The following is a 17,359-nucleotide window of genomic DNA, read 5'->3' on the forward strand; positions in this document are numbered from 1 at the left end:
ATCTGTATATTATTATATTCAGTACATTTCTAGCTGTAAATTCTGTTCACAGTAAGAGTTATCTGTATATTATATTCATAGGACAATCTATCTGTAAATTTTTGTTTATAATAGTATTCAACTCTATATTTATTCAGTACATATCCATGTTCTGCACTTATGAACCACTGTATATCCTGCACTTGCTGCTATTGCACTTCTGGTTAGACCTAAACTGCATTTCGTTGCCTTGTACCTGTACTTGTGTAATGACAATAAAGTTGAATCTAATCTAATCTAATCTAAGGTATTTAGAGCTGGATTAAAAGGGTTATGCATGAAACTGATTTATTTTGAATTTTAGTTAAAAGAATGTAAGGAATGTGCTTAAATTACTATTAATGCATTATTTATTGATCCAACAGCTTTACAACATGCAACAAACACCTCCATGAATGCATAGGCATTATAAAAACAAAATGTATGAAATAAAATGAAACAAAGCCAGCGAGGACATATATTATAAGTAGTTTTTCCGTGTGAGAAATACAATGTGTGGTGAGAGGGCGTGACAAAAGACTGAAATGAGTGACTGTCACGTGACACTTGAGAGCCCTGACTGCACTGTAGCAGTTACTGTTACACTGTTTAACCTGCAAGATAGCTAGCCTGCTAAAAACACCAAGCTTACATTAGCTACTGCTAGTATTCCCCACCAATTCACAAGCACAAGAGTAAAAGTATTTTGTACTTACATTTAATACCCCTGGAACTCAATGGAAGTTGATTGAAGATGGCATTGTTGGTAGTGTTGTTATAACCAGTCAACTGAACCAACAATCTTTTCACAAAACCTTGTCAAACTGTCAAAATCCATCAACATGCCGTGCATGAGCTACTTTCTGACATTCTAACTGAAATAATTCGTTATAATTAATAATTCGTTACATTTATATAGCGCTTTTTCTGAGACCTCAAAGCGCTTTACATAGATGGGGGAATCACCTCAACCACCACCAATGTGCAGCATCCACTTGGATGATGCGACGGCAGCCATATTGCACCAGAACGCCCACCACACACCAGCATACTGGTGGAGAGGAGACAGTGATGAAGCCAATCTGTATATGGAGATGATTAGGAGGCCAAGGGGCAAATTTGGCCAGGATGTCGGGGTTACACCCCTACTCTTTTTCGAAGGACATCCTGGGATTTTTAATGACCACAGAGAGTCAGGACCTCGGTTTAACGTCTCATCCGAAGGACGGTGCTCTTTTTGGCTGTGTAGTGTCCCCGTCACTATACTGGGGCATTAGGACCCACACAGACCACAGGGTGAGCACCCCCTGCTGGCCTCACTAACACCTCTTCCAGCAGCAACCTGGTTTTCTTAGGAGGTCTCCCATCCAGGTACTAACCAGGCTCAGCCCTGCTTAGCTTCAGTGGGCAACCAGTCTTGGGCTACAGGGTGACATGGCTGCTGGATATGAAAGTGGGTGAATATCAAAATACATGATAGAAACATTTTGTTTAACCACTTACAAGTGTTATGTTGACAACACTATTGAAACAATTACTTTTTATTACAACTGTACATGAATAAATAGGCCATTTGGCCCTGGACTAATAGGGTATTCTATTTGTCCATTCTATTGGCTCTATTCTATTTTGAAGACTTGTGCTGGCTGCACAAGTCTAATTTAAGGCTCTCACAAATAAATAGTATGGGTATATTATACATTTTCTGAGTCATCAGAGTGCCTTGAGTATTGAAGCTGTTGAGTTTTGTGTCTGTGGTGTTCTTTCATGCCACAGGGATAAAAGAAAGCATAGAGTTTAGGCGGAAATTGTGAAAAAATTTGTGTTATTTCTGGTTTAAAGAAGTCATGTGACCTCTGTGTTTGTCAGACAGATTCAGTACTGGGCTTAAATGAAAGGTCCCCTTTCCAACGATACCAAGCAGCATATTATAGAATATTGACAATATCCCTAGCATGAGCCTAAACCAGATACAGTGGGTACGGAAAGTATTCAGACCCCCTTAAATTTTTCACTCTTTGTTATATTGCAGCCATTTGCTAAAATCATTTAAGTTCATTTTTTTTCCTCATTATTGTACACACAGCACCCCATATTGACAGAAAAAACACAGAATTGTAGACATTTTTGCACATTTATTAAAAAAGAAAAACTGAAATATCACATGGCTGTATTAGATCAAAAGGGTGCTTCTACTAAATACTGAGCAAGTCTTTACTGAGTCTTTTTGGGAAAGATGCAACAAGTGTTTCAGACCTGGATTTGGGTATCCTCTGCCACTCCTCCTTGCAGATCCTCTCCAGTTCTGTCAGGCTGGATGGTAAACGTTGGTGGACAGCCATTTTTAGGTCTCTCCAGAGATGTTAATTTGGGTTTAAGTCAGGGCTCTGGCTGGGCCATTCAAGAACAGTCACGGAGTTGTTGTGAAGCCAGTCCTTCGTTATTTTAGCTGTGTGCTTAGGGTCATTGTCTTATTGGAAGGTGAACCTTCGGCCCAGTCTGAGGTCCAGAGCACTCTGGAGAAGGTTTTCGTCCAGGATATCCCTGTACATGGCCGCATTCATCTTTCCCTCGATTGCAACCAGTCGTCCTGTCCCTGCAGCTGCAAAACACCCCCACAGCATGATGCTGCCACCACCATGCTTCACTGTTGAGACTGTATTGGACAGGTGATGAGCAGTGCCTGGTTTTCTCCACACATACTGCTTAGAATTAAGGCCCAAAAGTTCTATCTTGGTCTCATCAGACCAGAGAATCTTATTTATCACCATCTTGGAGTCCTTCAGGTGTTCTTGGAGAGTTCAGGTGCTTCCGTCGGGCCACTCTGCCATAAAGCCCCGACTGGTGGATGGCTGCAGTGATGGTTGACTTACTACAACTTTCTCCCATCTCCCGACTGCATCTCTGGAGCTCAGCCACAGTGATCTTTGGGTTCTTCTTTACCTCTCTGACCAAGGCTCTTCTCCCCCAATAGCTCAGTTTGGCGGACGGCTATAGGAAGGGTTCTGGTCATCCCAAACGTCTTCCATTTAAGGATTATGGAGGCCACTGTGCTCTTAGGAACCTTAAGTGCAGCAGAAATGTTTTTGTAACCTTGGCCAGATCTGTGCCTTGCCACAATTCTGTCTCTGAGCTCTTCAGGCAGTTCCTTTGACCTCATGATTCTCATTTGCTCTGACATGCACTGTGAGCTGTAAGGTCTTATATAGACAGGTGTGTGGCTTTCCTAATCAAGTCCAATCAGTATAATCAAACACAGCTGGACTCAAATGAAGGTGTAGAACCATCTCAAGGATGATCAGAAGAAATGGACAGCACCTGAGTTAAATATATGAGTGTCACAGCAAAGGGTCTGAATACTTAAGACCATGTGATATTTCAGTTTTTCTTTTTTAATACATTTGCAAAAATGTCAACAATTCTGTGTTTTTCTGTCAATATGGGGTGCTGTGTGTACAATAATGAGGGAAAAAAAAGAACTTAAATGATTTTAGCAAATGGCTGCAATATAACAGAGAGTGAGGAATTTAAGGGGGTCTGAATACTTTCCGTACCCACTGTACATTTCACCCGCAATTCAAAATGAGCTTATTGATTGTTGTGCAGAGGAAATCAGAGGGACCCTAATCAACAGAATACAGGCAGCCAAGTACTTCACTGTATTAGCTGATGAGTCCATGGATATAAGTGGGACTGAACAGATGTCCATATGTGTTCGTTACGTCAATGAGGAGGAAGAAAACCTAGAGATAAAGGAGGATTTTCTCTGTTTCTGTCCCTTGCCCAAACAAGATGCGGCAACAATAACCTCAGCCATTCTCAATCAGCTGACAAAGTGGGGTCTTCAAACAACTTTCCTAAGGGGTCAGGGTTATGATGGGGCCTCTACAATGAGTGGCAAAGTGAGTGGGGTACAAAAGAGAGTCAAGGAACTGTACCCCAGGGCAATGTACACCCATTGTAGGAGCCATGCACTTAATTTTGTTGTGGTGCATGGTTGTTCTGATCTTCCTTTAGTGAGGAACACAATGGCCATCGGAGAAAAGATTGCAGTGTTCTTCTCAGCCACAGGGGCCAGAAAAGATGGCCTGCGGGCAGAGAGTAGAAGAGAAGGGCAACCAAGAACAGCAGGGATCCCACTGATGTCAGACACTAGATGGGGTAGCAGAGCAAACACACTGAGTGCTTTTGTGGAGAAGTTCACTGCTATACATTCTGTTTTGGAGACCATGGAGGCAGAAGTAACTACCACCTCTGGAAAGGCCAGTACTCTCCGGCATAGTATTGAAACATTTGAGACCATCATTACTGCTGTAATAGCCAACAAAGTGCTGGGTTATATGCTACCTCTAACCAAACAGCTGCAGTCTACCAACTTGGACATCATCACAGCATACGAGGAGGCAGGAAATGTACGGCAAGTCATAGCCAACCAAAGAAATGAGCAAGGATTCAGTCCATGTTTTCAAAAAGCCACAGCATTGGCCAACTCAGTTGATGTGGTCCCAACAAAGCGTAGAATATCAGTAAAACAGAATTACAGCCCAAACATCCAGAGTCAGTGGAAGACCACTACCAGGTGAATCTCTTCTATCCCTTCACTGATCACATAACTAGTGAGCTGGATGAGAGATTCTCTGAAAGTAATGAGCCTGCATCACTAGCAGTTTACCTAGTACCAAAATCATTGAAGAAACTGACAGAAGAAAGAGAGCAAAGAATGGTAAAGTGGTACCATGAGGACCTACCTTACCCAAACACAGTAGAGCAGGAGATAGAAAGCTGGAGGCACAAGTTTCACTCTGAAGATGGGGTGCTGCTAGCCTGGTAATACCAGACTCTGCTACTTCGCTTTGCTTCGTAGAGAGAGTCTGGAGATCCGTAATAGAAAAAGGTTTTCTTTACCGCCTGGGGGCGCTAGTCTGAAGCTTAAAATCATTGGTTACCCGTAAGCCAATCACATAACGTTTGGTCATGACGTATGCTATGCGCCGTCTCAGCCGCATCGAATTTCCACTGTGTAATCCTAAAACTATACTAAAACTAAACCATCGAGCTAAATATGGAGTGAACATGGCTGTGAACGACTTTTGCAGGTTATGTGAAGTAAATCTTCGCATCCACGGTACAATCAGTGCCTCTAAAACAATATTTGATAGTAGAGAGAATCAAGAAAATATTTGTAGCCAACTGTCAAAGTTAGGATTAGTTCTGTCAAACACAGCTCTTAGTTCTTCTCGAGTCTGCCGGAAATGCTGCAACTTAATTACAAGATTACAGCATGACATGACAATATTTAAGGACTGGCAAAGAAAGGAGACAATAACCTGTCAAAAGAGCGCCAGTTCGACAGATAAAAGAGACCGAGATACACCTTCATAAACGCCAAGGACCATAAAAAAGCCTATCGCCTTGCCGGCCTTTGGTCTCCCCAGTTTCTCGCTGACGATTGGTAATAGTTGATAAATTAAACTTTTCCCAAAACCTGTCGGGAGTAGGGCCACAACATCACCTCCATTCAAAATGTTGAACAAACAATAAATTGCTAATGCCGGGAATATTCTCCACAACAGAGCGAATTGCATCCCGTGTCTCCATATCCGCGGTCGTATCCTGAACTACAATCTAAACTAGGCGCTTAGCGTCTACGTCACGGCTCTTAGCCCACCCTCTGTTCGTTGGCTGGCTGTTTTCAGGCCGGAGGAAAACTGAGAGATAGGTCGCGGTCTCAGACTGAGTACAGGAGCGAAATGAAATAGAGCGAAGTACGAAGTCTGACGTCTGCCTGCATCAGCACTGGAAACTCTGAAAACAACACAGAGGGCCTTCTTCCCCAACATCCAATGTATGCTGAAAAAATTTCTTACACTTCCTGTGACAACATGTGAATGTGAAAGGTCATTCTCTGCAATGCGAAGGCTCAAAACATGGCTCAGATCTTCTATGTCTAGTGAAAGGCTCACAGGACTGGCGTTGATGCATGTTCATCAAAAAGTTAAGCTGGACAAGGAGAGAGTCCTTAGACGGTGGGATGCCTCTGGCCACAGGAGGATACAGCTAGCCTTCAATGGAAAGGTAATGCATGTTGTAAAGAGTATAGTCATCCAACATTCATTTGCATTTGCACTGATTATAAACTATCTGTCTGAAGTCTGAATCTGTCTTTGTTATTTTGTCATTTCAGTGAGCCAAGGGTTGAAGAGTAGCACACACACACACACACACACACACACACACACACACACACACACTATAGCCTGTAAATAGTTTGTAACATGTCTGTGAAATGTAAAACATTAAATTGAATAAAAAATCTTTCACAATCATCTACATGTCTGTCTATTTTGAGGTTTAGGCTATGTAGTGCATTTGTGGGTGTTATTATAGCACAATTCTTAACGCCTCACTCCGGACCTCACTAATTTTCAAACCCTGGTTACGGCCTTGAGTACATCAGGAGTTTATTTAAATAACACTTGCCTGACGGCTCATGCTAGCGCTAACCCGGACACCGACGTCACTTCAGTGAGTTGAGGAAAGCCCGTAAAAGTCCTGCAGAAAGCGATCATGAGGATGGAGTGTAACGACGCCCAGCTCCAGGAATACACTCATATTTTGTTGGTAGTACCAGTTTATAACAATTATTAGTTAACACTAAGTTGTTAACACTTCGGAAAAAATAATAAATTGTTGTTAGTTTTGTTCACATTGTCATGTTAATTATAATCGAATGCATTTTGTTTTATTGACCACAATATTATCATTGATATTTGTTTGAGAGGGGCACTTCTGATTCATTTTGAAAAAGGGGCTCGAGCACCAAAATCTTTTGTAGGAGACTTTGAGCTTTGTAAGTTTGTAGATCTTATACATGCAAAAACATCTACATAACACACTAAAGAAAAACAAAACATGAAAACGCATCATATGACCCCTTTAATACATTAATACAACATGTAATGCAACCATTATTAAAAACATTATGTATAAACTTGAGCTTCCATTGTTTTCCAAAAGTGAGCCTGAACTGTTTCTTCTTCTTCTCATAATTATGAAAAATGAATATTTCATCAGTCTTTGTCTCCCTCTGCTGGTACAACACAAACACAGAGATATTCAGGCTCTTTATTTACTCTGTGACAAAACTCAGAGCTTTTTGAGTTACTGTGCGTTTATACACATAAAATTATTAATCTATGAATGAGAAACTGTAATTTGCTGTGAAATAAAAGGTGTTTCACTGCCGCCTCATCAGGTCTGTCAGAGGATCGCTGAGATCTACATGAAGTCTTCATTTCTAACAGTGAAGTCACTGTATCTTCAGTCTCTGTTGATTCTGTTGACTGAGTCTCTGTAGTGGATCCTTATTCACCATCAGATGATCAGCAGAAGATCACACTGTCATCTATAACCTATAATAAAACACACACACACACACACACACAGTCACATATGCAGTATGAGATATTACATCTGTCACATCTTTTCATAAGAAAACTAACTAGATAATCTATATTAATTCATTCTCAAGCATGATCATATCGCTTCTATCTGATGCTCAAAGTCACTTTACAAAATCAAAAGCACATGAAAGGTCACTTTCACACACCGGACAGCTGATCCAGAACTAGCAGAAATGACCATTACACTCACTACACATTTAATATCAGTTCATAACAACCCAGATCTCAGATTATCACACACATAAGGCGTCTTTACACACAAACCAAATCTGAAGCGGCATAAAATCACAAAATGTGCATTTACACAGAATGTTTATTGCTTCTCTGACGCCGAGAACATAAATGCATTTACACAGGAATTAGTTATTAAAATCACGGGAAATAATACTTTGAACATTACTATTTTAAAACTACAGTTTTAACAAAGTGTTATAAAATGAATTTAAAAGTAATTAAATATTAAAGAAATAAAACTCAAGATAAATAAAAACACAGAATGTCAGATTTCCTCTGTGTGATATAGCGATCTCACGCTCTGATGTTCGTCATAATTCTGTGGTACTGAGAGCTATTTTATATTTCTTAATAAAACTATTCCAGATGGAACAAATGCTACAAATATATTATGAATTATTACACCGGGTCGATCACCGCAGGATTTATTCATGTTTTTCAAAGAGCCAGAAAGAATGTGTGAAATATCGTCCTCAAGAAGATGATTTCTGGAATATAATATCACACAGTGACGGCGAATAAGCATTAGCGTATCTGAGAGAAATGTAGAAGCGCGTTGATCTGCCAGTCTCTTCAGAGGAAGATTACAAACGGCGAAAGCCAATTGATTACACACGTCGACTCTGTTATTCTGGTGGTTTCTTCACGATGTGAGTACAGGACACTTTTACTTTATTGTCTCTTGTTGGCTGACATTTTTTAATTTGGCTAAAACAATATGGATTATGGCCGATATTTTTAGTCTTCCGCTTCTTGATTCCATAGACAGTAAAAGAAATGGACACAGCGACCCCATTGGAATCAACGGAGACAAAATGAAGCCAATTAGAAACTCTTACTTCCTGGGGGTCCAGCGTACTGCGCAGACTCAAACTGAGCTCGACGATGTAGATGTGACGTGAGCAAACCGTCTGTCTTCTAGTAGCTGTGCCAAGATCAATCTGAATCATTACCTTCCGAAACTCGCAGAGACGGAGAGCGTGAGTAGGAGCTGTCCATGAGCTGGAGCAGGAGAAACTTTTTGTAGGTGTTCTGATTAATTACTTTGTCATTTTGCCTCGATGTCCCCCCGATTGCGAGCGAGCTTCTACTCCTGTCCATACGGTAATTTCCTACTGTGCGACAGAGAGTCGCGTGGTTATGACGCAATCGTTAGCCTACTTTTACAAAAACTGCTTCTACAGGGCCATAACGTAAGCTACAAGGTAATGGAGCATTTTATACATTTTCGTGTTTCTTTAGAAATAAATAATGGACAAATGGAGTCTTTAAACGCCTCAGATGTGAAGTTATTCGCTGTCAAAGTGACGCCAAAATGAATGGGAGTCAATGGTATGCTAAGAGCAGGTGGGGTTCCGCTAGCCAATGGCGGCGCCCGGGGGTACCTTCAAAATAATCCAAATCCCTGCCCCCCTGCTTGATTCTCGCGCGCGCGTTTGGTTGTCATGACAATGGCGTAGTTTAGAGCGACACAAGATCGCGTTCATTTACACTGAACAAAACAATATCAGAGTCATCTTTGACACTCGGGGCTGAGGCGGGTCAGACCCGGCATATTTTAAGTCTGCTTTCATGCGGCATTGTGTCTTTCCACAGAACTTTGAGCAGACACAGAGCCGCTTTAGAGCAGCCTTAACTCGCTGTGTAAAGATGCCTATAGAGACAGTTAAAGGGTAACTAAACCCTAAACCAACTTTTTTTAGTTAATGATCTGTAAGAATGGGGCTTTATTAGTGCTGGTCATTGATTTGAGTAACTTTTTTGACATTTGGGTATAAAGTGTTTTAATTCTACAATATATGGTGTAAAAACGTCTGAGTGCTGCCCTCTTCAGGTTGAACGGTGGCTACTGCAGTTAAATTTTCCTATTGGATGTTGCAGTACTGCGTGACGTAAGCAGGTTCCAGCTCACCACGCCCTCCCTTGGTATGAGCTCACCACGCCCTTGGATGAGCTAGCGTAGATTTATCTGTATTTAGTACAGTGGTAGGTGAAGTGTTGTTAGTGGCAACTGCACAGCTTTCCAGCAGACTTGGAAATTAGGCGCCAGTGGTTGAATGCGTGGCCTGGAAGACCGTGAGTGTGAAACCTGCATTTTACGCGGAATTGCTTTTCCAACTCAATGGGCTTCTCCACACAGCTCGCGCTGAAAAGCGACAGTGCCAAACGCTGCTCCTCCTACATGGACTCCACCACCGCAGCGGCTTCTTGATGTGAGTGATCATATATATTTTAATCACAATTTATGGTTAGGCTAAAGGTAATCCTCTGGGGTCGACAAACGCGCCAGCGCATTTTGCTGGATTTTTTCACATAGCGGCAAAATATGAAAATGCCTACAGAGAGCACGCGCTATTGACATCCACTCGATAAAACTCATCAGATGCATGTACTTTACGTCGTCTCGCGACCCTGTGAGTCACTCTCCATTTTAGAGAGTCTGACAGCGGGTCTCAGGTGCACGACCCCCCGCTCACGGTTCGTCCCCTCTATCTCCGCTGGGGTCTGCCCACTTTTCTAGCATTTTTCAAATATTGCCAGTGGGTGGAGTCAGGCTCTGACCAGGGGTTTAGTTACCCTTTAAAGGGGAAAAGCTGAAATAACATTAATATTATTTTCACAATCAGTCACAACAGTATGATGAGCAGAATTACACTCATATTAAACACAGTTTAAAGTTCAGAGACCTACAGAAACTGAAGCTGAATTTAAGACTCATTATCTGATGATCTCAGACAAAATATCCACACAGACACACACACACACACACACACACACACACACACACACACACACACACACACACACACACACACACACACACACACACACACTGTTACTGAACCTGGTACAATTTACTTATATTTCTAGTGAGTAAATCAGCCATTTGAACTTTAAATAAAAATATGATGATGAAAATCATTAAACTATTCTTACCTCAGTGTCTTCAGTTTATAATGTGGATCATCCCTCAGATCCTCTAACAGCTTCACTCCTGAGTCTCCTAGTTTATTCTCAGACAGATACAGTTCTCTCAGGTGTGAGGGGTTTGATCTCAGAGCTGAAGCCAGAGCAGCACAACCGTCATCTGTCACACCACACCTCCTCAACCTGTAGAGAACAATGACACACATTAAGCCTATATCCAGAGATAAACACGACACTTAAAAAATAACATAATCCTGTCAATATGAAATATATACAAATACTCATTAGTTCACATTGTGAAAATTCCTCAGTTAGGATTAGGGGATTGATTATAGAGTTTGTAGAGTATAAAAATCATTATTTCTATGGAAAGTCCCCATAAAACATGTAAACCCAACGTGTGTGTGTGTGTGTGTGTGTGTGTGTGTGTGTGTGTGTGTGTTAGCAGGGGAGGATTGGGACGATTCTAAGGGTCCAGTAGAACTCCATAATTTCCTGGATGATTTTGGTATTTACTTACGCTATAAAGAACCGGTATTCATTATAGTGTGTGTGGCAGAGCAAGACAGAGGAGAGAGAGAGAGAGGGACGAGTATAATTGTAATATAATTTGTATTGATCTCATACAAATGTTACACATCTACGTCCCTTCAGGACACTGACAGTAAAGATGGATAGTGACAGAGAAGACAGAAATTCTCATAGCTCTCCTCAGAAAGACGCTTGTTACCAGACATGGGGGACTCGAGTCATATGACTTGACTCGAGTCAGACTCGAGTCGCAAATTTAAGGACTTGAGACTTGCTTGACTAAATAAAGAAAATGACTCGACTTGACTTTGACTTGAGACCCAATGACTCGAGACTTGACTTGACTTGAACTGTATGACTCGAGAATGACTTGATATACATTTTTTTTTTTTTTTTTTTAATAATCGCAACATCAATTGATGAACAAAATGACAGCAACGGAACCATTGGCGTCAGTCATCAGATTCTGCGCGATTGCGTGACGCTGCACAAGCCCAGAAAAAACATACATCGCGGTGAACGCTCTGTAAGAACTGATTTTCCTGCTAAAACAAAACGCACCCTGCAATAAAGCCATAAAATGCACCCTGGACAGCAGATAGCAAAGACAGAGCACAGAACCTTGTCCTGCCCAAACTTATCTCATTGTCCCCTTGTTTGACTTCAACTCATCCCCCTCTCTCCCTCCTCAAGGCACTGAAGGTTCATTAAGAATGTCTATATAACACATATGGTGTATCTTGTGAATATGTTGTTTTTCCTTTTCATGTTTGGTGTCATTTTAAGGATCACAGTGCGATTGGTAAAATGGTCTTAATTTCATTGCAGTCATTGGTTTAATGAAAAAGATTGCGAACTTAGGAGAATCCTGTATCTCTCTGGCTGATATCTCTTTACGATATCTCCTGAAACCAGGTGCTACCCCCCTGGGGTACATGGATTGGCCCAAACAACTCTAAACAACATTTGTTTAACCCCTGTTGTTCTGGTCTGGTATTTAAGGTGAGGGGACAGAGCAATCTTTGGGAATCTTTTACCAGGAGAATCCCCCACAGTAATGCATGCAAGTATTACTGTGTGTCTTTGTCAGGAAAACATTACTTACTTTTAGAATCATCTTTGAGTAAATGATGTCATGTATTTTTGAATTGGCTTTTAATAATTTACTTCTGTAATTGGCATAATACATTTTTACCTGACAAATAAATGTTACACCTTGATTTATTCTGAAGTATTCTGAAATCATTATTTTAATATATTTAAAGGGATACTCCACTTTTTTCGGAAATAAGCTCATTTTACATCTCCCCCAGAGTTAAACAGTTGAGTTTTACCGTTTTAGAATCCATTCAGACGAACTCCGGTTCTGACGGTACCACTTTTAGCATAGCTTAGCACAGATCATTGATTCTGATGAGTCCAGTAGCATTTCTTTCAAAATGACCAAAGAGTTTCAATATTTTTCCTATTTAAAACTTGACTCTTCTGTAGTTAAACCGTGTACTAAGATCGACGGAAAATGAAAAGTTGCGATTTTCTAGGCTGATATGGCTAGGAACTACTCTCATTCCAGCGTAATAATCAAGGAACTGTGTGTCTGTACCATGGGTGCAGCAGGCGTAATGATATGACGCAGCGCCTGAAAATAGTCCCCAGCTCGGTAACTTCTTCCAACGTGACCGGGACTAAGTTTGTCTAACCTATTAGACCTATTTTCAGGCGCTGCGTCATATCACTACGCCTGCTGCACTCATGGTACAGCCGCACAGTTCCTTGATTATTACGCTGGAATGAGAGTAGTTCCTAGCCATATAGGCTTAGAAAATCGCAACTTTTCATTTTCCGTCGATCTTAGTACACGGTTTAACTACAGAAGAGTCAAGTTTTAAATAGGAAAAATATTGAAACTCTTTGGTCATTTTGAAAGAAATGCTACTGGACTAATCAGAATCAATGATCTGTGCTAAGCTATGCTAAAAGTGGTACCGTCAGACCCGGAGTTCGGCTGAATGGATTCTAAAACGGTAAAACTCAACTGTTTAACTCTGGGGGAGATGTAAAATGAGCATATTTCCGAAAAAAGTGGAGTATCCCTTTAAGGAGGCTGGTGCTACCGCAAACTTAGTTAAGGTAGGTCAAACTACAGGCACATGAATGAACGGAGCAGTAGGCACGTTATCCAGGAGACCTGTTGATTTCTGTCTATCACTGATTTAGCAAGTTGTATGGAAATGGCTAAATTAAACTACACTCTCTAGTTCGAGCAAGCAGTAGGCGGCCGGCTGGAGAGGTATATTAGCAAACCCTACATCCTCTGACTAAAATCAGAATTAACAAGTTTGTGTCCGTGAGAAACACGATTTGGCCGACGTGATCTCTAAGCGGCATTCGGGTCCATAATGAATTAATAACTGAAAGTATGGGATTACTCAGAATAATCAAAGATCTAAATTAATCCATAATCAATGCGTATGATTATTTTCTAATCAGAAATACGATCTAAATTTGATTATCATTTGAAATTGGAGTCAGATTAAGCGTAGAGCTAAAGTAATACTAAAACTAAGTTCCAATAAATTAAGTGAACTTCACTGGAGCGCTGAAAAGACATACATGCTTTAAACCTTCGCCAGGCCGTTGGATTCCGTCGTTGGGCTAATGGATGGTTCTTACAGCGCTAAATACAAAAACATCTCCCCGCATCGTTTCTTTTTGGATATAAGCACTAGAAATTGACCATATCCATACAAGAAGATTTGCTGTACGCATAATAACAGGCAAGGGATATCGGACGACCATCACAACCTCGAACAGTCGAACTTCATTCACCACGTCTAAAAGTAAGCTATGGCTTATTCAGAATATATGACAAAATTCAGAATGTGGTGGAAAAATTGCCCTAGTATGAGTTATTTTTATAATTAGGCCTATAACATATTATATTAAAAAATATTTCCAGAATATTGGCGCGATTGCAAATGTGATAATGATTTTATAAAACAGTTCAGTAAACAAAGAGTGAATATTGTGATGTGACATTTTAGACATAATATTCCAGATATTCTCTGTTTTTGCTCTATTTCTCCAATGACAATAGTTCCAAACAAGCCACAGAAAGAGTTATGCGTATCTGTGATTCAGTGACCTAGTTGCTTAGTTCCAGAACGAATCTGCCTTTTTGAACAAATCAGTTGAATGAATGCTTTTATGACTCGTACATTAAGAGGTGATTTGGCGCCACCTATTGGCGGTTTTAACTTCATAATTAAAAATAGCTTATATAAAGGGGATGCCAGTTTGAAGAATGCCATTTGGTGGCATATGAACCATTATGGTTGAATCGTGAATTGTTTAATGTCTTTTAATGGTCTTCTGCAATGTTTGAGGCATATTTATTTTTTCATGCTTTAATGTTGGCCTAATTTCAGTTACATTTACATTTTAGGCTATGTAGTTTGAAATTTTATTAATTTTTAATTTTTTAGATTTTTATTGTAGTAACCACTCAGCTGTATGTGGAAATGCATATTTAAAAAAATACTGATAAATAAAACCATAGTCCACAACTTCTGTAGTTTTAACTTATTTTAATATATAAATTCATTGAAATCATCAAATGTTTGTATGACTTGCCAGTGACTTGTGACCCAAGCTATGACTTGACTTGACTTGCTTTTCACAAAATTGACTTGGACTTGCTTGAGACTTGAAGGTTAAGACTTGAGACTTGCTTGTGACTTGCACATGTGTGACTTACTCCCACCTCTGCTTGTTACACACACACACACACACACACACACGCGCACGCACACGCGCACACACACACACACACACACACACACACACACACACACACACACACACACACAGTTTGATTGTGTTGGTAGTTTCTGGCCAACCAAGCGCCCGCAGTGAGTCTCGGCCTGACAGCATCACGGGGGAAGCCTGCAACACACTCAACTCTTGCTCCATGGACACACACACTTGCGACCCATGAACGCCTCTCTAAACTACTGCCTGATTTTACAGTTTGAAGCGTCTGTCATAGAAAAACACCGTGTGCTGTCATGAAGAAGAGAAATGTCTTCTCATAGGATAAGAACACGCAGTCTCATTAATAATACACACACTGACGTGTCATCGATGTACTATAGTGTTTCTCCAGGTCATAATCTGTGACATTGACATGATGTAGACTTTAAACCTGGAGAAAAATCTCTACAGTTTCCAGTTTCCCCCTAAAATTAAAATGAATGGACTGTGTTAATCCTGACTGTGCTGAGATTGAGTGTGTTTAAAGTAAAGGCTGTTAAATGTAGATCACCATGTCAAAGTGTCAGAGATGGGAAGCACAAATACTTCGTTACTCAAGCAGATTTTTCAGATATTTTTAACCGATAATTCTTTTCATTTGAAAGCCGATAACCGATATATTGGCCGATAAATCTAAATTCATATTTTGATATACTTTGATAGCCTGTGTACATAAACAAAAGACTCAGCATTAAAAGCCATGTCCCAAACACTTCAACATAAATCAGACATATACAATACAGTAGCCTAGCCCTCTGGGGCTCCTCATGTTTTCGTCACACTTGGGGTCTTCGGGTCTAAAATGACCCGGAGGGCGGGATTCAGATTTTTTTTTTTTTCAGTAAAATCAATGAAATGTATTTTTGTTCAATTATATTTTTCCTTTTTTTCTGTGGTGTTTTGAGAGAATTTTAAGATAATAATTAATATGTATGCAATAATTATGATCAATTTTTTCCCAATTATATAATATAATTATTTAAAAATTTTTTTTTATTAATTCTGTATTTCAGGTTAAAGTAGAGACTAGGCCTATAGAAAACAATTTTTGGAGTCAGATTGGTGCCATCTGGTGGATATAGTGAGCATAATTATCGTGCAATATCATATTTTAACCACTAGATGGATTTACAGCTCTCTGTAGAAAGGCTTGTGAATTCTAGTTGTTTTTGCACATATTTGCCTATTTTTTTCAGGTTGTGGATTTTAATATATAATAAGAGATTCTCAAAGACTATTTTTGTCAAGTTTTCTGTTTGGTTGGTTGGTTTAAATGGTAATTTGAAGTGCCAGTTTTACTTTATAATACAGTCAAACCTGAACATTGCATTAGAAAGAGAACAAATGGAAAGCATTTTAATTCCCATTGTTTTAATTCTATAAAAATGCAATTCTTTCAGTCATAACATTTTTTATTAACCTTCTATAATAAACATTTTCATTAAAATTATTTTTTGTACAATTCAATGAACAGTAACTCTTATTCAAAATTGGCAACAGCAATTATGAACAAAAAACTAAGGCATTTTTAGAGTTTTGTCTGAGTGACATACACAAAACTAAAGACTCATAACTCCAAAACTATAACTAGGAGAGTCTAAAGGTAGATATCGTTTGATAGAACACTTTTCAAATTTTTTTGAAAATACAAATTACATTACATTTGGACATTCTCCTGCCGAGAAACTGCTGATAAAAGACAGGAAATATATAGAATTTTCATAATGATAATGCATATCTTTCTTATTTGACATGGAATAACTCAGGAAGGAAATAAGGTAGGAGGAAAATTGTTTTTTGGGGAAGTCCCTCTACATATGAGCTGCATCTGGATCAAATGTTGTGGTGATTGGATAAAGGAATCAAAAGATACAGCATTTGGAACTAAATTGTTCAGTCTTTGACGCCCCCCTTATGGGCATTTTTTATATTGTTTCAACAAACGCCCCTAGTGACAGTTTCATGTGAGAGTAACGTATGATCTTACCCCAGTGTCTCCAGTTTACAGTGAGGATTCGCCAGTACAGCAGAAAACAGCTTCACTCCTGAGTGTCCTAGATTATTATATGACAGATTCAGTTCTCTCAGGTGTGAGGGGTTTGATCTCAGAGCTGAAGCCAGAGCAGCACAACCTTCATCTGTCACACCACACCTGATCAACCTGTAGAGAACAATGACACACATTAAGCCTATATCCAGAGATAAACATGACACTTAAAAAATAACATAATCCTGTCAATATGAAATATATACAAATACTCATTAGTTCACATTGTGAAACTTCATCAGTTAGGATTAGGGGATTGATTATAGAGTTTGTAGAGTATAAAAATCATTATTTCTATGCAAAGTCCCCATAAAACATGTAAACC

At 39.8% G+C, this 17,359-nt stretch overlaps 2 protein-coding genes across 4 annotated transcripts in view; both read right to left on the reverse strand.

Annotated features, from left to right (window-relative positions):
* LOC311302519 (uncharacterized protein) overlaps window positions 1-17,359 on the reverse strand; it is a 1,110,603-nt gene that overhangs the window by 256,756 nt on the left and 836,488 nt on the right. The window lies entirely within an intron of this gene.
* Window positions 1-17,359, reverse strand: part of LOC311302528 (NACHT, LRR and PYD domains-containing protein 3-like) — a 153,360-nt gene that overhangs the window by 101,480 nt on the left and 34,521 nt on the right. For 2 of the 3 annotated variants that reach the window (XM_084428486.1, XM_084428487.1), the window contains exons 10-12: window positions 16,975-17,148; window positions 10,653-10,826; window positions 6,934-7,430 (exon numbers count right to left, since the gene is read on the reverse strand). In XM_084428486.1, the coding sequence (XP_084284612.1) occupies window positions 7,424-7,430; window positions 10,653-10,826; window positions 16,975-17,148 (355 nt within the window). In that variant the 3' untranslated portion in view covers window positions 6,934-7,423. Of the gene's footprint in view, window positions 7,431-10,652; window positions 10,827-16,974; window positions 17,149-17,359 lie in introns of those variants that run through there. The other variant, XM_084428489.1, reaches the window with a different exon arrangement.

The sequence above is a fragment of the Rutilus rutilus genome, assembly GCF_951802725.1.
Source record: "Rutilus rutilus genome assembly, chromosome: 13".
Lineage (NCBI taxonomy): Eukaryota > Metazoa > Chordata > Actinopteri > Cypriniformes > Leuciscidae > Rutilus > Rutilus rutilus.